At 33.7% G+C, this 27,647-nt stretch overlaps 1 protein-coding gene across 1 annotated transcript; it reads left to right on the top strand.

The window, feature by feature from the left end:
- The first annotated feature begins 9,666 nt into the window (after window positions 1-9,666).
- Window positions 9,667-27,562, top strand: LOC132551934 (metallophosphoesterase 1-like). The gene is made up of 9 exons (XM_060216075.1): window positions 9,667-9,744; window positions 14,763-14,982; window positions 15,259-15,369; window positions 17,325-17,487; window positions 18,069-18,206; window positions 19,140-19,280; window positions 24,270-24,320; window positions 25,526-25,724; window positions 26,219-27,562. The coding sequence occupies exons 2-9, from the start codon at window positions 14,828-14,830 to the stop codon at window positions 26,374-26,376; spliced, it is 1,116 nt and encodes a 371-aa protein (XP_060072058.1). The 5' UTR covers window positions 9,667-9,744; window positions 14,763-14,827; the 3' UTR covers window positions 26,377-27,562.
- The last annotated feature ends 85 nt before the right edge of the window (window positions 27,563-27,647 follow it).

Genomic DNA, 27,647 nt, shown 5'->3' with positions numbered 1-27,647 from the left:
AGTGCTCTTTATCCTCCTTCTAGACTCTAAAGGTGAACTATTCTGTTAAATTATCCTTTTTGATGAGCATTGATCGTGAGGTTTTCGGGTTAAGCTTCGTCCTAGACCAGATAACGACACCATCCAGTGTAGCAAATATCAATCTTGCTTGAACGTGAGTTGTTGTCGGTTTAGTCATCCAGGACCCTCTGTTGATGGTTTATAGCTCCAGGGATCATTTTCATGTCTCTAATTTCCCTCCCAGCAGCTTTCATTATGGTGTTCACTCCAGCATTAAGTGCGTGATTTTGCCCTTCCTCGAGTCCTGTCAGACAGTGATCAAGCTATTTGTGGTGTATCTGAGCTGTATGCAGTTAAGCATGTCTTCATTATGCTGGTGACGTGTTCGAGGGTTGCGGTAATGTTGACCGATTTGTGAGGGATGTCTTCATATCTTAATATCACGTTTTATAGCGCGAGAGGTTCGAGTCTGATTGACTATGTTTTAACCTATGGATCTTTTTTTGAGAATATTGAAATCTTTCAAACTGGTGTGTTCAATACGTATTCTGACCACTGTCCGGTTAGTTTCTTTATCAGAGTAAGAAAACGGAAGTTGGAAAATGACGATTGCCATGGGAGATCGGATATGGGTGTGAAAGTTGAGAATATTAAGTGGAAGGAGGAAAATGTTGATGAAGTTGTAAAAACAGTAGAAAACAGTATTCACGACTTATTAAATATTTGTGTCAATGTTGATCCCAGTCGAGAAAGTGTAAATAGCTCCGTTGATGAATTTTCAAACTTGTTAAATAGTTTAATTAAACCTTTTTGTACATGTACGGTTAGTAAAAATCCTAGTGATGTAAATAATTTTTTATTGAAAGAAGACAAACCATGGTTTAATGATACATGTAAAATATTGCACAGAGATTATAAAAATGCTTTGCATGTTTTTAATAATAATAAGAACGACGAGAATCGACAAAGTTTAATCATAAAGAAAAAGAGGTATAAAAAGCAAGAGTATAAACTCAAAAAGGAATACAAATGCCATCAGGGTAACATGTTGAATTATATGAGAAAGCATAATCCAAAGAGTTTTTATACACATTTCAGAAAACGTAATAAAATTATTAACTGTGATTTAAGTGAACTAGACTTTTTTACTCATTTTCAGACATTGGCCTCAACTGTACCAAGTATGAATGAGGACGTTATAGACTTTATACAAGATCATGACGATATGGTTCCTAGTGTATTATTTGAAGAGTTGGATGTAGATATAACAGAGTGTGAAATATTAAGTGCAATTAGAAAATTAAATACGAATAAGGCATGTGGTCCAGATGGGATTTTGAATGAATTTTTAATCAATTGTAAATCCGTGCTAATGCCTTGCTTTATCAGTTTATTCAACAGTATACTTAAATATGGACATTTTCCAGAAAGTTGGTCAAAAGGTAATATTGTTCCTGTATTCAAAAAGGGGGATGCTAATGATGTAAATAATTATAGGGGAATTACTATTGTCAGTTGTCTGGGGAAACTATTTACGTCTCTAATTAATAATAGGCTGGTGACGTTTGACTTAAAATATAGTAAAATTACCGATGCTCAATTTGGCTTCAAGCAGAATCACTCCACGGTTGACGCTATTTTTGCATTACAATCAATAATTAATCGTACTTTGAGAAATAAGAAAAGATTGTACTGTTGCTTTGTAGATTATACTAAAGCGTTTGATTTCGTTAATCGTCAGAATCTTTGGTATAAATTAATAAAGGAAGGCATTGATGGAAAATTATTAAAGTTAATAAGATCGTTGTATAGTAGAGTTAAATGTTGTGTGAAGCATAATGGCTCATTATCTAATTACTTTGATTGTGAAAACGGATTGTTCCAAGGGGAAATCTTATCACCTATATTGTTTTCTCTTTATGTAAATGATTGCGAAATGCATTTTTTAACTGACAACTGTCCTTCCATTGAAATACAGACCTTAAATTTATTTCTATTAATGTATGCAGATGACATGGTGATATTTTCGGAGACGCCGAAAGGGTTACAAGATACGCTTAATTCTTTAAATACGTATACAAAAAAATGGGATTTAACTGTTAATACAAGTAAAACAAAAATCATGGTTTTTAGAAATGGTGGCATTCTGAGAAATGACGAGATTTGGAACTATGACGGTTGTCAATTAGAAATTGTAAATGAATTTACCTATTTTGGGTCTGTTAATTAATTACAATGGAACTTTTAGAAAAACAAAACAAAAAATTGCAGAGCAAGGACGCAAAGCTTTATTTGCAGTTACAGAAGTATGTCGTAAAAATTATTTTAATATTGAAACCCTATTGTCCGTCTTTGATACATACGTTAATAGTATTTTGAGTTATGGGTCAGAAATATGGGGTTTTCATAAGGCACCTGATGTTGAAAAAATTCACATGATGTTTTGTAAAAGACTTTTAGGTGTGCGGAAAAATGCTTGTAATAATATGGTTTATTTGGAACTTGGTAGGTTCCCACTGATGGTATCTAGAAAATTGCGTATAATTAAGTACTGGATGAAATTGAAAAAGACCGAAAATTGTATATTGAAATCATGCTACGATGATATGTTGGAGAAGAAAGACAAATGGGTTTTAAATATAAAAAATGAGCTGTATCATCTAGGTTTAGGTTATATTTGGGAGTCAGAAAACAATACGGATGTTCATTATAATATAATCAGAGAAAGAATGTTTGATATGTTTAGACAAGATTGTAAAGAAAAAATCAGAACTTCCTCGAAAGGACAAATTTATACTCATCTTTATCATGATAATGATTTACAAAGCTATCTGAAAAAATCAATACCTAGGGAATTGTTGAGAGAAATTACAAAAATAAGACTATCTTCTCATAATCTAAAAGTAGAAAAAGGTCGATATCAAAATATATCAAGAAATTTAAGAATATGTTCTAATTGTGATTTGAATGATATCGAAGACGAATTCCATTTTATATTGAAATGTCCCTGTTATTCGAACCTCAGAAGAAAATTTTTGGAAAGATACTATTATAAAAAACCTAGTATGTTTAAATTGATAGAATTCTTAAATGCAAACAATACAAAAGAAATAACAAACTTGTCTAAATATATTAAGGCAGCTTACATTTTAAGAGAAAACCGCAATTGATAGCCTAGTTTACTCTCTCCGGGTTTGTGTTGTTTCTTTGTTTTTTGTATATTGTTATGTGTTTGTAAATCGTCTATGTGTTGTTTGCTTTAACCAATGAGTCACACGACTCAATGTAATAAAGAACTTGAACTCATGCGCATTAGCTTACTCGAATCAAACTACTGTAAAATCGCCACGGTTAGCTTTTTACTTCGAGAATCATCTGACTCGGTTATGGTCAGTGCAATGATATTCAGCACGTTATCTGCTATCCGCCAAGTCATCCGATCACACAGAAGAATATCTCGCATTTGGCACTGAGCAAGGGATTCCAAAGTGCTCTACTGAAGCTGTCCTTCTCTCTCACAACCAAAACATCATGCTTTCTTCCAGCTATCTGGCATTGTCTCTTTCTTCCATATCTCCTTCAGGAGCACCAACAGCCTTCGGAATAGTCTATGACACTTCGTCTACCCACAATATGACAATTCACAAAGAACAGGTGCGTATCTTTATCATGCTTTCCTGCATTTCTATCCAAGAGCGCTCTTCCAATTCAAAATTTCTGTTCCGCATATGGTTTCCTCTCCCTGCCTTGGAGCTGACATGCAACCTTCTCTCACCACGCCCCAGGTGTCTAGTAAACGTTGCCACAGTGAACATATTCTTCGTATAGTTACCTTGACCTAAATATGAGTTGTTTGAATGTTTAAATTCGGTCAACCAGGTGACACGTTCTAGAACATTTCATCACATACTAAAACTTTACAGTCCTTATCACTTCTGCAGATACAAATTCTCGTTTTGAAATTTGTGCATGGTTTCATATTTGAGGGGGCTTTCCTGGATAATTTTGGTGGTATGCAGATTTGTAGCGTAAATACATCAGATGGGGCGTAATATATTCATTAAATTTATGAAAATACAGTTTGCCCCGACATCCACATAATAAAATCCCACACACTATAGATCTACGTGTACAAAATATCAACTGAACAGTACCTGATTCACGGAGAGTTGTCTATTACAATATCAGGAAGCACAAAATTTTAAAACTGATGTTTTTGTCGATGAATCAAGGATGAAGGAGTATTTTATAAGAGGGATAGGGGGAATATCTATCTGCTCCGTCTAATAGTTTATGATGACTTTTAAAATTAATCAGACATATAGAAATAACGAATTGTACTAATGATGATATGATGATATTAGTATTAGTAACCCCCCACCCCCGCCCCATGTAGACATTGGTATTGGTACTTTCACTCTATATAGATCAATTTTCTCAGTCATCTATTTTCAAATTTCATAACCTAAGCAAACTACTAATGAGTTCTAGAAGGACGAAACAGCTGTATTAGTTTTATGCTATTCCAATTACAAATTTGTATTGGAAAGTGCTATCCACTTTTATTTTGTTTGTTTGTTTGGTTTTTTTTTTTTTTTTTGTGGGTTTTTTTTTTTTTCAGCACAATCTTGAATCTGCAAACTTTACAATAAGAATAAGGAAAATGCCGACATATCCTACATCTTGCTAACTATGTTTGGTTTTAGAGGACAAAGTTTGTTTGTTTATTTGTTTGTTTGCACTGTTATATGCGTTTGTATTTACTTTCTATACATACCATATAAGGTTCATATGTACATATAATTGAAAATTCCACATTGTAAGGGAGGTAACTACACGTATGATATACACACAATCCATGGATTCTTGACATCGATTTCCCAACAGATCCTGTTATCGTTGTTGGACAAACTTTATCGTTTTCACAAAACTGATAAATGATATATGCATTTACTTGTTTTCAAAAGTCTTGAATACGGGTTTGTTTTTCTGACGTGCATGTATGTGTCGATTGATAGTCGAAACCGAAAGCACAGGAAGAATTGAAATTTTATGTGTACTCGTTCATATTAAATATATATATTGATAATGTGACATTTCTGTTACAAAACATCTAGATGCTCATCCGTGATCGGACTTACAAAATCTTCCTAATTTTTATTATTATTAAATTCGGGATACTGAAGAAAATAAATCAATTTGATCATGACTTTAGGCTTGTTATGATATGTCTTTGTTGTCATATCACCAAAACTAGGCAATATCACAATGACTCGGTGGAACTATTGGTCGATCACCTCCACACTAAAACATCGTGGGTAGAAGTGTACTCAACATCAACCAGCTTCACACGGATAAGTAGGTCATCCTCTCCACCACGTTGGTCATCTGAACATGAACATACTAGCCCTCCAAGTACTCATCCTGATCATTCACTGCGACCAGTTGAGGAAATGAGAGCTGGGTATGGGGGCGATAAACAGTACCGTGACCATCCTAGTACTCCTGGGCAACCAATGGAGGAACGGTGTGCTACCAGAGGTAGTCTCGTTCGAGCAAACGTATGTGAAGTCTAGTTCTCCTGGGCAACCGATTGAGGAACGAAGGGCTATTGATTAGGGTAGCCTCATTCGTGCCCATTCAGAGCAATCGTACGTACCTCCTGGTACTTCTAAGCAATCAGCTAAGGAATGTAGGATTGAAGATTGTAGCCTCGTTCGGGTTCGGCCAGGGAATCGTATGGGAAACCTAGTACTCCTGGGGAACCAGTTGAGGAACGGATGACTGTTGAGGGTAACCTCATTCAGTCCTAGTCAGGGCAATCGTATGTGCCTCCCGGTACCCCTAATCAACCAGCTTAAGAACAGCGGGCTAAAGAGGGTATCCTCAATCGGACCCAACCAGGGCAGTCTTATGTACTACTTCCGGGCAACCAGTTGAGGAGCGGATGGCAAATGAACCCCATGTTCCTTTCAGTACCTCTGTCTGATCCTATCACCTAAGCAACAGAGGTAGGACAGAGGAGAGTGAACTTCATGTTATCATGGAATATTGGCAAAGGGCTGGTCAATAAACCTACTAATGAAAACTTTGTGGACATAATACATAAATAGGATATTATTTGTATCACCGAATGCTGGATTACAGATAAAGGATGTTATAAAACTAAATGGGCACTGTACATATGGTTCTCCTAGACGAAAGGAGGTGGAATTGTAATTTTATATAAGAGCTATTTAAAAATTTATTTTGTTTAGTTGAAAATATTGTGGATTTTTGTGTGTTTGCTATTTCCCTCCAGAAAAGTGTTTTTGTAAAAATTGTGATCTCTTGTGGTCCTCTTGAATAATCAATTAGCCGTTACAAAACAAATGGAAATGTATATTTAACGGAGACTTTGATGCTAGAACAGGATTTTATAGTAAATAATGGTCTCAGTAATGACATGATGTATTTCGTTTACTACAGGAATGATTCGAGTATTCAGAATCATAGTAACATGGATAAACATGTTAACACGTTTGGCAGAAAATTACATTTATTGTGTAAAACCACAAGTATCCGTATGGTCGTCACACAGGTAACAAAGGCGGAAGGTTTACATTCTGTAGTAACAATGGAACACGCCTTATTGATTATCTATTGATTATATATGTATAGACGAGTTTGACACCATCTCTAACCACTCATCCTTATATTTCTCTGTCAATACCACGACATGTAGTTATAATATCACGAATTACCAGAACGGTATTTTATGTACATGTAAGACATTTAACAATGCAAGGTGGAATACAGATTATGTAAATAAAATTTGTAATGGTCTTCATGTGATAGCTGAGAACTCCTTGAAATATGTGATATGCCTTTGGGAACTCAAGAACAACTTGATAGATGTGTAGCAAAGTTTTGTAGTAATATAAATGACGTAGCTTTACCTAACTGTGACGTTAAAGTAGCAAAAAGTACAACACATTATCCCACACAACATAAGGTGGAGAGAGAGGACAAATCGTGGTTTACTGAAGAATGTAATGTAAGGTATAATGACTATAAAAATGCATTGTTTAATTGTAATATTTCTAAATCCAGTGAGAACCATGCTGCTCTTATAAGTAAAAAAACGGACTTACAAAAAGTTAGAAGATAGACTCAAACGACAATATCAACGACAGTAAAGTGATATGGTCGAGTTTCTTAAAAATTACAATCTGAAGGAGTTTTATAGATAGTTTTCAAAATGTAAAAATAGAACATCCCAATCTAAAACTATACTGATATTTTTTTTTAATATTTTAAGTGTTGCCAGTAACACTGGTGATATTGTTGCTCTTACACAAAATTTATATTATGACATAGATTTAACAATATTTAAAGAATTAGAAAAAACATTTACAGAACATGAAGATCAAATCGAAATCAGAAATCTGAAAAGAGGTGTATATTAAAACATGTTTTGAACAGAGAATAGTTGATAAAGATGATTGGATTATAAATATACAATTCGAATAGAATAACTGAGGATTGTGGTATTTATGGAATAACTTGTACAAAAGTAAGGCTGTGTACAAGTTAATAGAGCAAAAACATTATGATATACATTTGCAAGACTTATTACCTAAAATACATAATTCCCCAAACGGAACATTGTATCAGCATTTAGTAGATAATGTTAGGCTGCAGTATTAACTGAAAAAGCCTATCGATCAGTTGTATAGGAATAGTATGTTGTATTCGTCTTGGTTCTCATAAGCTTGATATTGAAAGTGGAAGACACAATAATGTAGCAAGGTCCAATAGAGTTTGTATATTATGTAACACTAATGATATCAAGGATGAGTTTCGCTTAATAAATGTACTTGTGTGAGACACCTGCAGCCATATTACTTCCGTCGTCCTAGTGTATTCAAACTTGTTCAATTGCTCAGCGTTAACAGGGACTTATACGTCCTTGGCGTTAATAATGTAAAAGATATGTGTAATCTTGATAAATTTATAAGATTTGCTAACAAGAAGCGCTCTCAGTCACCTTAGTAATATCGCTGTGTTTGTTTGTGGACGGTATGATTCCACATACTATAGTCACTCTCCTGTACATCATTACTCTGTTAAGCCTGTTACTATGTATTAATACTGTGTATTGTATCATATATGTCGTATGGCTTAGAGAATAAACTTATTGACCGGCGTTAGCTCCTCCCCTTTTGTAAAGAACTAGTTATATATACATGTAGTATCATTATTTGGTATGGCATTAATGACACCATATGGAAATAAAAGGTAGTATATAGTATTAGTAAAATAGCATTGAGAAAATCTTCATCATTTGGCAAGCCCCTGGAGTACCAAACAAAGTTACTTTGAAGAAACACCACAATTGATATTGGTTAATATATATTTTCTTGGCATCAACATCTGTTGGTAATGTACCAGGATATTAATCAGAAATAATGGCAGGAAAACAATCTCTATTCCAGATGAATTTGAGATGCATATACCCAACTCAAAAACTTCAGAATATATCATTAATCTAAAGGCTCAAACATTGATGCACACTCAACGAGGATTAAAGAAGTTGATGGTAAATATGGAGTATATGTTTATAAATACTATGTATGGCGATTTTTAAAAGTTATTCCACTAAAGTAAAGTAGTATAGGACATTAATATGATGATCTCAGAATGGTATTTGTCTCATCAAAACATGATTGGATGTGTTGTCTATGGGTTATACCCGTGCTAATCAGTGATTCGACTACTATTAACACGCAATACATCACATGTACAGGATTACCTGGGAAATTGTATAACTTGCAATATATTCACAGTTTAAACTGTTTTAACATCCTTAGCAGTTGCAGTTTTATTTGAAATTACTTAGTTACATTTTGACATTTCTTAACTGTTAGTATCATTCTAAGCACGTTAACATTCCAATAGAGGCGGTTTCTTCTTTTTGTCTTGAGTCTAATATTTAATAAGTCTGTTATTTCATTACAAATTCATTGAAATAATTCAGTGTGCAAGACAGCTTTTGTTATTTGATTATTAATTATCCAAATCAAATAAAGATGTTCATCAGAAGGCAACACACAAAATGTACCAAGATGTTTGGAGCCGCTTTATAAGCCCTCAGGCCTGTTTGACGGATTCGTGCAAGTCTACTCATTTCTGTTTATTGTGCGTATTTCAGTATTTATTATTTTTTTTTACAAAAAAAACCCATCAAATTCATTGGGACCTCCGTTTAGTTAACATGTCTGGTTTGTATTTAACAGGTTCCGGTAGTCTGATAAATTATATCGACAGATCGGCTTCCATATTGGTCGTATCAACTCTCACCACTTTCGCCGACCAGTCAATATAATTGTTTTAATGATATATTTCTGTATTCTTTATTTCACAATTAACTTATCTATGTACATGTGGTGATGTCCACTTTCTAACTGATATAAAACTCAAATCAGTAGAATAGAAATGACAAGTCGAAGTGGTAATTTATGTCTGTGTAGCCGTAGCTAATGCAGTCCCTGGCTAAAGTGAAAGTAGCCTACTCGTGTGAAAATACGCAACTATGTCTGAAGTCCACATCGGACTACCGGTTTCGGCTTCGCATTGCCATCGTTTATAAGATTCCACAAAACTACACATTTGAGTGTTCCGGATAATGACGTAAAATACATATTGTTCGATTACTGATAAAGTAAATGTCATAGTCAGCTGGAATCAATTTACCAAGGATCGGTAAGTTAACCGCGGCAGAGGTAAACCACGAAAGGGAATAATAATGACGGATTATGTCACATGTGCAACATTTATAAACTTGTGATTGAAATTAATAAGTTGGCATATATACATCTGCATCAACTCTCTATTTTGAAAGAATTAACAAGTGAATTAATAAAAAGGGGCGGGGTACTTACCGAAATGCAGTTGAATTTATCGATGTGGAGGAAATTGAGACTTGTATCAGTCATATTTTAAGAGAATTGACCAAGAATAGTATTCTTTAATGACATATTAGTTTGCATGTCAAAAAAAGTGGGTTAATCCCACTTAGAAACAATTTCATTACCTATTTTAAAAACTACCCACCAACGGATGGACTGTCGCTGGACTTGATTTACTGAAATGGAGGAAAATGGACATGAACTCGTTTTTTTAGAAGAATGAAGCCTTCATAGCTTTACTTGTTATAAGTTACGGCTATATCGCAAATGTTGAGAGATTAATTTAGTTTCATCTATTTCAAATTGATTTTCAGAAGTTTTGCATTCATGGTCGATTTTCGCTGAAGCTGAATTACTGAAATGGAGATAAACGAGCTTAGAATCAGCATTTGTACAGGGGAACGGGCCCACTTCTGCATTCTTTGTTATTCATTCGTGTGATATGCAGAAAAAAAATAGTTGATATATCCAGGGAGCATAGAAAATACTAATACAAACAATGCCACTATAAGACTATTCAATGTCATTTGTCGTCCGAGATTAATCTCCGAAATGGAGATAAATAGACCCAAATTTGGCTCGTTATCAAGAAAATGGAAAGACTAAAGTGATCTCTGACATTCAATTAGGTTAAGTTTGAAAAAATGGGGTTGTACATAACTAAAAAGTGTTTCAAATTAATGATTTAAATAACCACAATTCACGGTTTAAATTTTGCCTTCCCTCAATGGCACTGGGTGTAAGTAAAGAAGGAGTCGGAAACAGAGAATCCAGAATAATTTGCAAATGAACTTTACAGCATTTTATTTTTCTATTATTGGCTGTATGTAATTATTGACTCAAAATAAGCATAAATTTAATTCCTACACAAATACAATGAGCATAGCTGCTAAAATGTTTGTTAAAGGAAGACTATCCAATCTTACTTCTGATATAATCAATTTTGCTATGTATGGATAAAGTCATTGCTGCATCATTTATAATTTTGTGATTGAAATAAATACATGTTGGCATACATTGCATCAACTCTCTATTTGTAATGAATGAACTAGTAAAATATTAATACCTACAGTTACAATCACTGACTGTATTACCCAAACTGTTGTACAATTGTGCATATGAAATCTGTGTGATTTTGAAATCAAATTTTAGTTACAGAGCAATAATCCTATATGATTATTGTGATAAGATTAGACATGATCAACATGATTTCTCATGATTTATCAGTGGTTTCATGCATAATGTGCTTGTAAAATCAAAGATTGTCAAAAAAAGCGTCTGTTTCATAATGTTCATTTGGTTACTAGACCGGTCTATTTTCTATATATTTACCAATTGGTTTTGTAATTATTTGATTTATAAAAATGTTTTTTCAGATGACTTACTAATACTGTACAGAGTACATGTCCTCATTAAAATATAAAGTGAAAAGTGACTGTGAAGCTTGCCATAGATAGGAGAAATAATTTTGATGCAAATTGCCTTAAACAAGAACACATACACTACATAATTTTGTGCAACAATGTATGCCCATGATTCCTCCAGATCCATTTCAGTGATTTTGCACCAATCATCTTGTTCCACAAAATCTTGTAACAATTTCTTGTCTTATACTTAATTACCGTAATGTGGACTACAGACACATTTAAAAGTTAGTTTTGATTACTAACTACATTGTCTATAAAATTAAGTGCCTCTATCAGATCAAAAAGCTTTCCAATTCTAACTTGTGGCATTGTCAGCAATACTCAATCTTTCAATTTAAAAGGATTCAGAAATACTGAATTTGAAAATCTCAGTTTTTCGCAGAAAATACGAAGGTACAAATTGTGTATGCTGCCAAAGATATCATCCTGACAAAGCTGATTCAAAACATTCCAAACATTCAATGCAACAATATGTTAATGAAATCATTGAAATGATAATCATCCTTTTGAAACTTAACATCTAGTTGACTATGAAAGTCAAATTATACAAAATGTATAGTCATTCAGCACAATTTGTTTTACCTCCACTACTGTTTCATTTGGAGGTAATAACTAATGACTGATCACGTTTTAGTATCTCTCAGGAGTTAACATGGTTATACTTCAGTATAATGTATGAAAATTACCAAATACTATTTAAAGTCACATCTAGCTAATTCATATTTCATAAATCATTAATAATTAACTTTTATTAAAATTAAATTCAATCAAGTTCATGTAAATACAAAATCCAGCGATAAAAAATACCAGTTATGATTGGTACCCATGTACACGCATGTCTCTCTCTCTTTTTTTCTCCGTTTTAACCAAGTCCGGATTTCCGTTTTCCACTTTAGTGTAACCCAATGCTACATTACTATGTAAACGTGAATAGCAATTAGAAATACTTCTAAGTCGAATAACCTACAAATGAGAATCAAAGAATGCTATGTGGAGTCCATTCTCTTAATAAAATATTAATTTCACGTCCATTATACCCCATTTTGGTACATCAAACTTGGCAGAAGTAGGACAGTGAATCGCAAATTTTTGAAAATTAAATGAAAATATTTTTGAGTGGAATGAACTTAGGATTTTTGATATATGAACCGACAGATCACCAAAGAACACAATGACAAGGGTCCATTCTCTTGAAAAAACAATCGATTTAAATGCGGTTTCTCTCCATTTCGGTACGTCAACATTCTTGGAAGCTGGGCCGTGAATCGCAGTTTTTTGAAAATTAATTAAAATACTTCTTGTGAAAATAAACTTACATTTTTTACATACAAATCACCAGGTAACTAAATAAGATAATGTGATGCCCATTCTCTTTAATAACAGCCGATTAAAGTCTCAATTTCCTCCATTTCGGGAAATTCAATTCCATTTCGGTAAATATCCCAACCCAAAATATCCATAGATTAAAAGGTGATGTCACTGTTATTAATACCTACTGTTACAGTCCTTAACTGTATTGCCTGTACTCCAACTGTGGTACAAGTGTGATGTTAGTGTGAATTCTGGTGGTGTAGATGTCATAAGCAGATACCTACATCCACACTGAACACTTACAGCCGACCATCATGTGAAATTTGATGGTAAGATATTAAAAACACTGTCTGTGGTCAATCTGCTGGTGATCTGTCCATGAACAATTCTTGTTCTTGCTAGTTCTTCAGTATCACAGGATGGATCTTTCTCCAATTTTGATATGTTACATTAGGTTTCTCTCGATCACTAGTTATGCCCTTTTGATTTTAAGATTTATAAAAAAGTTGATGGCTAGCAGGCAACCATCTTGAATTTTGACAATGAAAGATTGTTATCACTTTTTCATGAGGTTTACTGCATAGATCTTTGTCAAGTTTCAAATAAATGTTACCCTTAGTCCCTAGTAATGCCGTTTTGATTTTGGGACTGATCAGAAAAACAAAATGTCTGCAGGTAGCCATCTTGGATTTTACACTTCCATGTTATCATCACCATTTCTTAAAAGAGGAATTGTTCAGTTCCATATGATCAAAAGCAAAATATGAAAAGAGAAAAGAAGAGAAAGGTCCTATTTTATGGAACAAATTCAGATGAGTGTCATCTTTTCCCTTGGATTTCTTCTAGAGCTATGAAATTATTTGTTGAACCTCTGCTCTGAACAGTACAATTAATTATCACGATGATACTGAGGAGAGCAGCCTACAATGGTATACCAGAGTAATCAGAATCCAAGGTAAAGTCACCTGTTCACCTGATCTGTCTGCATACGTTATAAACTTGTTGACCACCTTCATTCTTCATTCTTTATTTTATCGTTGGTTGCAAATGATGATATGTCTGAACTAGTTTGTCCAATTTTTTAAAATCACTTTCATGTACATGTATTTGAAAATAAAATTCTGCATGGAATTGAATAAAAATACCTGTTATGGAAATTACCCCACAATTTTTGGCATATAAACCAATATGTCAATAAGAAGGGTAATACCAAATGCATTCTCTTCAAACAGTCTATTTAAGGAAAGATCAATTTCCTCCATTTTTGTAAATTCAACTCTTGTGTCTGTAAATACCCTAACTGTTAACTTTTATATTTCCAGCAATGTTACCAGACCCATAAATGTATACTATATCACATATGCAAGTCACACAGATCTATGTTTTACATGAAGATATAAATTGGCATGTTTCGAATCTTGTAGACGTTGCTGAGTCACACAAAAACTAAATCAAATATTTGTGTTCCAGACTTCATTTATACAAAATGTTTGCATACTTGTTGACACAAGTGGACTTGAACTTCAAACAAATTTACATCCTGGTATACCAGATGGAGACTACAGGGCACAGATATCTCTCATTGTGTACAAACTTTTCATCAGTAATGACAGTTGTTAGGTTAGGTGCAATCAAACTAGACATTTGAATTGAACTTAAGTTATTTTGAAGAAAAATAAAAGTTTAATAACTGGTATCGATGTTAACCTGAAAGTGAAAGCACATCATGCATGTCTAGCCAGAAAAATCTCATGCTTATACATGTCTGACTGGGAATAATCCTGACTACAATTTGTTGACATTTGACTTGATCAGTGATTGATCAATTCCATAGCCCAGTCATTTTTCTTAAAAAGAATTAACAAATTCAAAAATTAAAAAAAAAAATAACCAAACAAAACAAAGGAAAAGCTGTCCTTGCCACACCCTGTTCTCCACATCCACACCATGCAAATTTTGCACATCCATCCAAAAGGATCTAATTTATAAAGCCAAAAGATGAAATATTTAATCACTGCTGCAAGGTTTTGTGCTGACTGGAATTAGAGACCATTTTCTTCTTGTTGTATTTCAGTATAACATTCCATGAAGTCAACACCAGTGTTTCACTAGTCAGATGATCTGTAGATCCATTTCAACATGGCAAGAGCTGCACCTATGTTTTTCCTGTGTGGTCAGAGATGGTCATTAAATGGTGTGTCCCTTGTGATAGTAGTTCTAACTCTCCTCTGCAATGAGTTCTTCATCTATATGATACAGAGTTTTAGATGGCCAAGCCTGCCAGTAGCTTCTAGGTAAGTATTTGTATGTCAGTAAATTCTTGATTTTGAACTTATGTATTCTCGTCTGTTTTAAGTATGCAATGGTTCAGCTGACCATCAGGTTCTAAGTATGTGATTTTTTTTTAACATTCACAGTGCACTGGCTATCAGTCTTACTGCTATTGTGGATTGAGGGGAAGTAACTCTGCTTAATCAGGGTGATTAACAAGGAGAAGCAAGATGTAACTGGTAAACAGTTGTTTATATACCAATAGATACAAGTTATACTGTTTGTTTCTATTGTGACAGGGACCCGAGTAGAACACAGGTGATACTGTTTGTGGCTGACCCACAGTTACAAGGCTTTCAGGATGAACCAGGTTTCCCCATAGGATCAGTCACTAGATGGGACATAGACAGGTAACCTCACACTTCACCAAATACTCTATCAAACATCACTTTATACTCAGAGTTCTATCAAATATCACTTTATACTTCAAGTTCTATCAAACATCACTTTATACTTCAAGTTCTATCAAACCTCAATTTGTACTTCAAGTTCTATCAAACATCACTTTATACTTCAAGTTCTACCAACATCACTTTATACTCAAGAGTTCTATCAAACCTCAAATTATACTCAAGAGTTCTATCAAACATCACTTTATACTCAGAGTTCTATCAAACCTCAAATTATACTCAAGAGTTCTATCAAACATCACTTTATACTCAGAGTTCTATCAAACATCATTTTATACTCCAAGCTCTATCAAGCAGTGGTAACACACAAAGGCCAGCCAGTTTTGTATGTCCTATTTTGTTATTTACTTAAAGTACTTCATTTTTCCTGTTGATGCCAAATCTTTTTACAAGTCTGTTTATTTATTTATTTAACAGTTTTACCGTCCACTATTACGGCTTTTTGGCCTTTCGAGTTTACAAGTCTGTAAGTTAAGTGCTTTTTATATTCCTTGAAGGGAGGGCATATTATGGTCGCTTTGTCCATCCATCTGTTTGTTTGTCCATCTGTTTGTACATCTGTCAATTTGTCCATCCTTCATAATTTTTACTTGATCAAAACACAAAAACTATGAAAGGTATCAACATAAAACTTCATAGTAGACAGATCCCAACCAGGAGAAGTGCATTTTACCAGAACCATCACTCTCTTTTTGCATAATTTAGTAGTTATTGCCCTTTGTTATTTTTCATACTTAGATTTTGTCTGCAGCATTATACTAAAACTATAAGAGGTATCAACATTAAACTTTGTACCACATAGATAAATCTCAACAAGGAGAAGTGCAACACAACCATCACTTTCTTTTACATAATTTAGGAGATATTGCCCTTTGTTATTTTTATCCCCCACCCAACAAAGTTAGTGGGGGATATTCAAATCGTTTCTGTCCGTCTGAAAACTGCTTTCCGCATGATATCTTTTGAAGGACTGGTCAGGTTTTGATGAAACTTGGTTGGTGCACTTGTAATTTTAATCCCCTGCCCATGTTCAATTAACAACAAATTCCTCACATATTTAATGAGGCTGCTTTGACTTGATTGGCTGATTTCTTTAATCGCGCTATGGAAATGCTTTCTGCTCATTATCTTACGAAAGAATGATAAGATTTGTAGGAAACTTGCTTTGTAGACTTATTACCTTAATTCCATGTTCAGGTTCCATTATTGGCAAATTCTATGCATATAGAGACTGTTGTGATCTGATTGGGCAATATCTTTTATAATTTTCATTTGACCACCGTAACGTTGAAAGTGGATCAAAGTCAACCATATCAACAAAATATGGTAGCCATTTATCCTAGCATATACCAGGCAAAATATCTGTAGCCTGGGCCTTTTGGTTATTGAGAGGAAGTGATTTGAAATCTTAAACAAACTCAACCTGTTTTTTCTTTTTTAATTTACTCTTGACCACCATGACCTTTGAAATGAGTCAAGTTCATTCATATTAACAAACTTTGTAGCCCTTCATACTAACATTGTCCTGGCCAAATATCAGTGATCTGGGCCTTTTTGGTATGGGGCAGAAGTCGTTTAAAAGTTTTATTACAAACTTGATCCATTTTTCACTACAAACTACAAAAAGAATTTTTCAAAAAAATTTTAAAAAGTTGAAAAAATTGATGACCTTTGACCCTAGAACAAGCCTTTTAATTTTACTTTCTAGGTATTATAGATCCATTATGAAATCTACATAGGTATAAACATGAAACTTCACAGGTAGATAGATCTCAACAAGGAGAAGTGCAGTGCACAAGATCCTTCGCTCTTTTTTTGCATGATTTAGGAGTTATTGCCCTTTTTTCATTTTTCATACTTACATAACCCATCTCTGATGATCCTTGTGTCGGCAGGTTCCTTAGTCAGACCTTTTCCTTGGCACATGCATATGCCCAGCCAGACGTGGTCGTGTTTCTAGGCGATCTGATGGATGAAGGCAGTAAAGCAAGCAAAGAAGAGTACAAATCCTACTACTACAGGTTCCTCAGTGTGTTTCGTGCAGCTGAGAAAGACAAGGTAGTAACTGAATTTTTTGATATCTTTAGATACTATTTAATTGAGATATATGTATGATTATGCTATCTTTTGGTCAAGTTGTGTAACACAGACAGGAATAGATATATGGCACTTAATTCTGTCCTGGAATAAAATACTAACATCTTAATCTTAACATAACACAATTTTTTATCTATTTAATTCTCACAGAGAGGTTTGCCAGTAAGCCTTAAATTTCTTTTTCTGTACCGAATCTTTTTTATGTGAGTCATATTTCGACAAATACATAATTTATGTACAATTTTTGTAAGTGTATTATTGTTACCCTGACGAAGCCTGGAATGGCGAAACCGGTTGATAAGTACCTATTAAACATATCCACCTCCTTGGCTGTTATGTTCAATATCCTTACCTGTTGTGATATTGTTTTACAATGTTTTGTGTGTGATTGTTTTGTATGTGATATGCCTAGAGTTATGTCATGTGTTGATACAGTTGTTGTACATGTATCTGAATTGAAATGGGAGATATTGATGTTATGTGACATGAATTTGAAATGATTACAACTATCTGTTTGTGTTTTGTCTGTCTGTGTTGATTAGAAAGTCTATATTGCTGGAGACAATGACATAGGAGGGGAGTTACGAGACATGAGGAAAGAGTGGAAAATGGAGAGATTTGAGAAGCACTTTGATCTGCTGACTGGAGTAGATAAATTTGGGTTTATTGATTATATAAAGGTATGTTTCTGTTGATGGTATCTCTACGTAAAATCTGTACACTATTGATAACTTATAGCGATACAGAGCACCTGTCAATGTTTAATTTTTCCCCCCTTTTGAACATTTTTACTTTTGTATCATTGATAAACAGATATTTTTACAAGCTGGCAGCAGTTCATTATATTTATCCTAAGGATGTGTGGAATGAAAATTATTGAAAAAAGTGAATACTCTGGTCCTTTTTGATTTGCTAAACATTGTGAATTCATTTCACTTGTGTAACTCTATTGTATTTCTTCTGTTGGTAGTGCAGAATTTGAGCACAACTTATTATGGTTTTTCATAGCTTTGATTCTATGTCTGTTTACATATTCAGGTGATTCGGGTAGAATTTCATTTTTAGTTCCATTTATAATAAAAAACATTTGGAAGAATCTCACAAAATCTTTGATGATATACCAATCATCAATAAACAAGTCAGTAATTAGCACAACTGTACCCTGTTGACAGCACGTCAATGGATAGTGCTTATTGTCTGTATGGTGATGGGGAAGATGTGTCTGATATTCTTCCCTTGTGGTGCTGTTCCTCAGCAGTATCTGTAACGAGTGGAAAACTGGTCCTGAAATTCTTTCTGATGGTGAAATTTAAATGACACTACAAGCCATTTATAGGATTTGAGCATGATGATATCATTCACCTTGTATTACAACAGATCTAAGAGAAATAAGAAATAGTTTAACAACATTTTAGATATATGTATTTCTGATCAACCTGAGAACCAGATAGGACACCATATCTATATGATTAATTGTTGTAACTGATTGATATTTCAGTAAACATAAACATTCCATCAGTTAAGACTTGGTACAATTAACATATTCTATGATATAGTTATGTTTTAATCTAATATCATAACTGCAATTTGTATTTGTCTAATGTTGGTTTCAGATGGATGTCCAGACTCAGGGCATGCCTTTTCTGCCTAAGAGAGATTTAGCTGATGAACTACAGAAGAAAATCACATCACCGATTAGAATCCTTGTTAGCCATGAAACTGTCATGCCTAAACGAAAGGAAGAACTCTATCCAGTGAGTGCTGTCATTTGTATTCATCGTGTAAATTGTACTCTTTGATAAGTTGTCTGGTATGTTGTAAAATGTACCTTTGATAAGTTGTCTGGTATGTTGTAAAATGTACACTCTTTGATAAGTTGTCTGGTATGTTGTAAAATGTACACTCTTTGATAAGTTGTCTGGTATGTTGTAAAATGTACACTCTTTGATAAGTTGTCTGGTATGTTGTAAAATGTACACTCTTTGATAAGTTGTCTGGTATGTTGTAAAATGTACACTTTGATAAGTTGTCTGGTATGTTGTAAAATGTACCTTTGATAAGTTGTCTGGTATGTTGTAAAATGTACACTTTGATAAGTTGTCTGGTATGTTGTAAAATGTACACTTTGATAAGTTGTCTGGTACCTTTGATAAGTTGTCTGGTATGTTGTAAAATGTACACTTTGATAAGTTGTCTGGTATGTTGTAAAATGTACACTCTTTGATAAGTTGTCTGGTATGTTGTAAAATGTACACTCTTTGATAAGTTGTCTGGTATGTTGTAAAATGTACACTCTTTGATAAGTTGTCTGGTATGTTGTAAAATGTACACTCTTTGATAAGTTGTCTGGTATGTTGTAAAATGTACACTCTTTGATAAGTTGTCTGGTATGTTGTAAAATGTACCTTTGATAAGTTGTCTGGTATGTTGTAAAATGTACACTCTTTGATAAGTTGTCTGGTATGTTGTAAAATGTACACTCTTTGATAAGTTGTCTGGTATGTTGTAAAATGTACACTCTTTGATAAGTTGTCTGGTATGTTGTAAAATGTACACTCTTTGATAAGTTGTCTGGTATGTTGTAAAATGTACACTCTTTGATAAGTTGTCTGGTATGTTGTAAAATGTACACTCTTTGATAAGTTGTCTGGTATGTTGTAAAATGTACACTCTTTGATAAGTTGTCTGGTATGTTGTAAAATGTACACTTTTATAAGTTGTCTGGTATGTTGTAAAATGTACCTTTGATAAGTTGTCTGGTATGTTGTAAAATGTACACTCTATGATAAGTTGTCTGGTATGTTTTTAAATGTACACTCTTTGATAAGTTGTCTGGTATGTTGTAAAATGTACACTCTTTGATAAGTTGTCTGGTATGTTGTAAAATGTACACTCTTTGATAAGTTGTCTGGTATGTTGTAAAATGTACACTCTTTGATAAGTTGTCTGGTATGTTGTAAAATGTACACTCTTTGATAAGTTGTCTGGTATGTTGTAAAATGTACACTCTTTGATAAGTTGTCTGGTATGTTGTAAAATGTACACTCTTTGATAAGTTGTCTGGTATGTTGTAAAATGTACACTCTATGATAAGTTGTCTGGTATGTTGTAAAATGTACACTCTTTGATAAGTTGTCTGGTATGTTGTAAAATGTACACTCTTTGATAAGTTGTCTGGTATGTTGTAAAATGTACACTTTGATAAGTTGTCTGGTATGTTGTAAAATGTACACTTTGATAAGTTGTCTGGTATGTTGTAAAATGTACACTCTTTGATAAGTTGTCTGGTATGTTGTAAAATGTACACTCTTTGATAAGTTGTCTGGTATGTTGTAAAATGTACACTCTTTGATAAGTTGTCTGGTATGTTGTAAAATGTACACTCTTTGATAAGTTGTCTGGTATGTTGTAAAATGTACACTCTTTGATAAGTTGTCTTATGTTGTAAAATGTACCTAAGTTGTCTGGTATGTTGTAAAATGTACACTTTGATAAGTTGTCTGGTATGTTGTAAAATGTACACTCTTTGATAAGTTGTCTGGTATGTTGTAAAATGTACACTCTTTGATAAGTTGTCTGGTATGTTGTAAAATGTACACTCTTTGATAAGTTGTCTGGTATGTTGTAAAATGTACACTCTTTGATAAGTTGTCTGGTATGTTGTAAAATGTACACTCTTTGATAAGTTGTCTGGTATGTTGTAAAATGTACACTCTTTGATAAGTTGTCTGGTATGTTGTAAAATGTACACTCTTTTGTCTGATAAGTTGTCTGGTATGTTGTAAAATGTACACTCTTTGATAAGTTGTCTGGTATGTTGTAAAATGTACACTCTTTGATAAGTTGTCTGGTATGTTGTAAAATGTACACTCTTTGATAAGTTGTCTGGTATGTTGTAAAATGTACACTCTTTGATAAGTTGTCTGGTATGTTGTAAAATGTACACTCTTTGATAAGTTGTCTGGTATGTTGTAAAATGTACACTCTTTGATAAGTTGTCTGGTATGTTGTAAAATGTACACTCTTTGATAAGTTGTCTGGTATGTTGTAAAATGTACACTCTTTGATAAGTTGTCTGGTATGTTGTAAAATGTACACTCTTTGATAAGTTGTCTGGTATGTTGTAAAATGTACACTCTTTGATAAGTTGTCTGGTATGTTGTAAAATGTACACTTTGATAAGTTGTCTGGTATGTTGTAAAATGTACACTCTTTGATAAGTTGTCTGGTATGTTGTAAAATGTACACTCTTTGATAAGTTGTCTGGTATGTTGTAAAATGTACACTCTTTGATAAGTTGTCTGGTATGTTGTAAAATGTACACTCTTTGATAAGTTGTCTGGTATGTTGTAAAATGTACACTCTTTGATAAGTTGTCTGGTATGTTGTAAAATGTACACTCTTTGATAAGTTGTCTGGTATGTTGTAAAATGTACACTCTTTGATAAGTTGTCTGGTATGTTGTAAAATGTACCTTTGATAAGTTGTCTGGTATGTTGTAAAATGTACACTCTTTGATAAGTTGTCTGGTATGTTGTAAAATGTACACTCTTTGATAAGTTGTCTGGTATGTTGTAAAATGTACACTCTTTGATAAGTTGTCTGGTATGTTGTAAAATGTACACTCTTTGATAAGTTGTCTGGTATGTTGTAAAATGTACACTCTTTGATAAGTTGTCTGGTATGTTGTAAAATGTACCTTTGATAAGTTGTCTGGTATGTTGTAAAATGTACACTCTTTGATAAGTTGTCTGGTATGTTGTAAAATGTACCTTTGATAAGTTGTCTGGTATGTTGTAAAATGTACCTTTGATAAGTTGTCTGGTATGTTGTAAAATGTACCTTTGATAAGTTGTCTGGTATGTTGTAAAATGTACACTCTTTGATAAGTTGTCTGGTATGTTGTAAAATGTACACTCTTTGATAAGTTGTCTGGTATGATGTAAAATGTACACTCTTTGATAAGTTGTCTGGTATGTTGTACAGAGGACCTGTGATAATCCGCAGGTTGGTAGTCTGCAAAACTCGTAATGTTGATGGAAATATTATGAAACAGATTTCCACAATATGATTTTGAAGCACTAGTCTGGAAAAATAATGTCAGATCCCGGAATATTTTTTGGAAACCACATGGTCGTTCCTTAATAATCTTCATACATTAGTTTTGACATATTTGTCAACTGACCTTGGACATATTTGTCAATTGGCCTGTCATATTTCTTGTGATGGTTATACTGATTGCACAGGTCATACTTTAAAGTCCTAGCTTACTCGTATATCTTAGTACTGTACCCGTAGATATAACAACAGTATAGAAAACACAAGGATGGTCAGGTATTTGATTGTGGCTCTAGTAGATACATAGACATGATGATAACAGCAGGAAGGATAGGGTCACTAACCAGACTAGTGCTACAGTACACTCATTCAGAGAGACTTTACATAACCGTAAGCTTGAATTTGGATAGCAAATGATTTAGTGAGAGAATTAGCAATGCTTATTCTTCTCTGTCGACAATTGCAGAAGCTTTGAAAATCGTAAAAGTGTAGGTAAGAAGACAAAATGCAAAACTAATGATTTGACAAATTCAACCATTTTTTCTTTTCATTGACACATATGGATATTCTATTTTTATACGTGGAGAAAATCAATGTGTAAATATTCTAAAACTTGTTTGTTGTATAGAGTAAACATACATAATTTAATTACAGATTCTTCATTTAGTTTACTGAGGATGTTGTACTTGACTTAATAGTTAATAAAAGCATGCCATTCACTGAATTTGAAATTTAGATTTCTACACATGTGCTAGTTATCAGAAAATTATATATGTTTTGCTGTGCATTCAGTTAACTTTTGTTTTTAGGTCACCTGAGACAAAGTCACATGATGACCTTTTGTAATCACCTTCGTCCGGTGTCGTGCATCCGTAAACAATTTAAAATTTCCAATTTCTTCTCAGAAACCCCTGATCCTATTTCAATGAAATTTTGCAGAAACCTGGAGTCTTTGTTGTTATAATTATAAAGAGACATAAGTCGATCTGTATGGCAAGCCATATGACCATAGTTTCCACACTATTGAGTATTGAGATAAATTGGGAATCTTTGTCATTATTGTAAAGGGAGGTAACTCTGTATAGACAGTCAAGTAAATTATTACAATTATAGGGAGGTAAATCTGTATGGCAAGTCATATGACCATAAATTCCAGACAATGGAGTTGATTGTTTGTTATGCTAGTGGACACATGGTCCCAAGAGCCAAACTGAGTCCATTAGTACATCCAAAACTATATTCAAACCTACCCTTTAAAATCACTGACCAGAATTTCACCAACTGTAACCAATCTTCATTTAGGATTCAAAATTTTAAACTCAGTGTGGATGAATTGGCTGTATGGATTTAATGGATAACAACTTCATATATGTCTAATTGGATGTATATTCAGGTGATGGGGAAGTTTTACTGATGCTAGAGCCCTTGAGGACTTGTGGAGCCTGTGTCCAGAATAAAGTGATTTGTCCATGTTCCTTTAATATTTACGATCTTATTCTTACTATAATGAATATTAATCTCATCAGATTGTGACAGCATTGATATGTCTTAAACTGCTTGATACTATTCTAGGGTATTTTTAATGTCAGATACATGTACAATACACTTTAACTGTTTGGATATGCGTACAACCAATTTGACCTGTTGTAATTGGCCTACTTAAGAGTTTTGTGTTTAATTTTCAGCTTTTAAAAAGATTGAGACCACAACTGATTTTCTCAGGCCATTGGCATAAGGTAAGATAACAGAAAAACTTTAAGGCTGTATGATAATCAGACAAATACATTTATTCATTGCTCATATATGGTATTGAGAATAGTGAATATATCTCTTCTACGACACTTGTTTGATAGTGGCTATATTTTATACAGATAACAGTTAATATTTTGTCCTCTGAAACTAATTGACAATTTGCAAGTTGTTTTTACAGATATTCTACTATCATCAGAAAATCATTGTCTTTCTTATGTAAAGTTTTCCTGTACCATAAAACTAGATATCTGTTTGTTTGGTCTATGACGTAAAGTTTTTTCTATACCATAAAGGCAGGTGTCTGTCTATTAGGTTTCTGATGTAAAGTTTTTTCTATACCATAAAACCAGTTATCTGTCTGTTTGGTCTATGACGTAAAGTTTTTTCTATACCATAAAACCAGGTATCTGTCTGTTGTATTTCTAATGTAAAGTTTTCCAGTACCCTAGTGCCAGGTGTATGTCAATTTTGTCTCTAGTGTAAAGTTTCTTTGTTCTATAAAGCCAGTTGTCTGTTCACTGTTATCCTAATGTAGTTTCCTTTGTTCTATAAAGCCAGTTGTCTGTTCACTGTGATTCTAGTGTAAAGTTGCTTTGTTCTATAAAGCCAGTTGTCTGTTCACTGTGATTCTAGTGTAAAGTTGCTTTGTTCTATAAAGCCAGTTGTCTGTTCACTGTGATTCTAGTGTAAAGTTGTTTTGTTCTATAAAGCCAGTTGTCTGTTCACTGTGATTCTAGTGTAAAGTTGCTTTGTTCTATAGAGCCAGTTGTCTGTTCACTGTGAATCTAGTGTAAAGTTGCTTTGTTCTTTAGAGCCAGTTGTCTGTTCACTGTGATTCTAGTGTAAAGTTTCTTTGTTCTATAAAGCCAGTTGTCTGTTCACTGTGAATCTAGTGTAAAGTTGCTTTGTTCTATAGAGCCAGTTGTCTGTTCACTGTGATTCTAGTGTAAAGTTTCTTTGTTCTATAAAGCCAGTTGTCTGTTCACTGTTATCCTAATGTAGTTTCCTTTGCTGTAAAGCTAGTTTTCTGTTCATTCTATTACTAGTGTAAAGTTTCCCTGTGCAATAAAGCCAAGTGTCCTCATTGAGTTCCTGATGTAAAGATTTCTGTGTTATAAAACCAGTTGTGATGCTAAGTGCCTGTTCATTGTGATTCTAATGCAAAGTTTCCTTGTGATACTTTTTGTAGTCTGTTGTGTTTGTCTGTGAGAAATGTATGGTTGAGGATGATTACACTTGGCCTGTTCATCGCCGAGAACTTACATGGATGGAGGGCTATATGTCTGTTAACCTGACAATCAATCTTGAAGCACTCACAGAGGTTATGGTGCCGACCTGTAGTTACCGTATGGGTGAGACTGATATGGGATACGGAGTAGCAGTTATAGGTAATTACATTTACTTAAAACCAAAACTCAAACTTATATTTATTTTACATAACTTTTTATCAGCAGTTTATCAGACTAAGCTTGTGAATGAATGTCGTAGGATGAGGTCTGTAATCTTCACATCAAGTCTACCAAGTATCATCATTAGATAATAACAGTCAGACATAAACTGTTCCATGATTTTCACCTGGGTAATATTTTGTATGATTAACAAAAATTGAAAAAGAAACACTGGACAGGAAAAATGAATAACTGAGTTGTAATCAATTTTTTTTTATTTTATGTTCTTGAGATAAAATTCAGAGTCTTAATTAGAGCAAGAGAAATACTTGTGAAACTGGGTCATTAAATTATCAAAGTTCAAGTCATAGAACTTTAGTATCTGAAATCTCACATTCGAATTTGATGATTTGCCATCACAGGTAACTAGATATTCTCAGATATGATTGATAATTGATAATTAAAACTTTGATTTTTTTTCTCTTTTTCTACAGAATCAAGTGGAGAAATGAAGTATGCTGTACTTTGGTTGCCACGACGATACACGATGCTATATGTTTATTTAGGAGTTTTAATACCTCTGTTTTATGTTCATGTTCATTTCAAGTTTCTTCCATATATTATGAAAAAATTTTATAGACGAAAGACTTAGTTTCCTTTCAATTATGTTTAATATGCATTCCAGCATTATGCAACTTTTAGCTCAGGATTTGTGGTCCCAGTCTCAAAACGTTTTTCTTTGAGCAATTAGAGTCATGTGACTTCTTTCTGTTGTTGTTGATGATGGTGTTTATACCAACAAACATTTTTTAAAACTTGTTCCATTGTGGCATGCTGACATCCATCCCTCTGTAAACTTTCTCTTACAACATTACCAGTCAATAATGGATTACTGTAGTAGGATATAATTCATACAAAGGATCCTAGACATTGCTATACTAGGACAGAATACAGATCCTGCATGGGGGCAGGTGGCGCCTTGATATGGAAAATATCCTATGCTTTCAAATCATTCCTGCATAGAAATAATTTTTTAACCTTCTTTTCATTCATTGAGGATTGAAACTCCATGTTGTATAGATATATTCTCCAGCCTAAAAAGTCAAAAGAGAAAGAAGAGAACCAGATTATACACCCCTGTGTTCAATAATCAGGAAACATTTTATCTATCAAGAATTATATTATACCAAAGAGAGTGCAAAAATATTCACTCAAACTAACTACTTACAATTGATTTTCAGACTTAGCTCTTCATCATCATCAAAGAGGGACTTTCTCTCGCCTATGATAAAGGTATATCCATACCAAGATGTGTTATTTGTCAGATGTAAGATAACCCATCCCCTCCTCTCCCAGATGTAAGATAACCCATCCCCTCCTCTCCCAGATGTAAGATAACCCATCCCCTCCTCTCCCAGATGTAAGATAACCCATCCCCTCCTCTCCCAGATGTAAGATAACCCATCCCCTCCTCTCCCAGATGTAAGATAACCCATCCCCTCCTCTCCCAGATGTAAGATAACCCATCCCCTCCTCTCCCAGATGTAAGATAACCCATCCCCTCCTCTCTCAGATGGAGAACAAAGCCTGATATCTGTTATGGACCATGTAGAAGCATAATACAATATAGATAGACAAGCATTTTATTATTTTATTGATGTGATACTTGTATTTGTAGGATGTTTATGTAGATTACGGGATACTATGAATAACCTTGTCTAACAAGACAATGTTAGCAACATAGATCAAACACATTAAGAAGCATTCCATCCTTAAACCTATTTTTTATATGACGTGTGTACACAAGATTGTTTTATATCACTCTTCACACTTTGTTGTATTTAGTGACTGATCATTAAATTACATATGTGTAAATACTTCTTAAATTACATAAGTGTACAAATTACATATGTGTACTGATCA

This window comes from Ylistrum balloti, unplaced genomic scaffold, assembly GCF_031769215.1.
Source record: "Ylistrum balloti isolate Yb309-2 unplaced genomic scaffold, AGI_CSIRO_Ybal_v1 Utg370226, whole genome shotgun sequence".
Lineage (NCBI taxonomy): Eukaryota > Metazoa > Mollusca > Bivalvia > Pectinida > Pectinidae > Ylistrum > Ylistrum balloti.
This window is presented reverse-complemented; position numbering and strand designations above follow the sequence as displayed.

Excerpts from the sequence above, each read along its gene's own strand:
- LOC132551934 (XM_060216075.1), top strand. The coding sequence starts at position 14,828 with ATGGCAAGAGCTGCACCTATGTTTTTCCTGTGTGGTCAGAGATGGTCA. Across the intron at positions 24,321-25,525 it reads TCTCAGGCCATTGGCATAAG|TCTGTTGTGTTTGTCTGTGA; the intron begins GTAAGATAACAG and ends TACTTTTTGTAG. Across the intron at positions 25,725-26,218 it reads ATACGGAGTAGCAGTTATAG|AATCAAGTGGAGAAATGAAG; the intron begins GTAATTACATTT and ends CTTTTTCTACAG.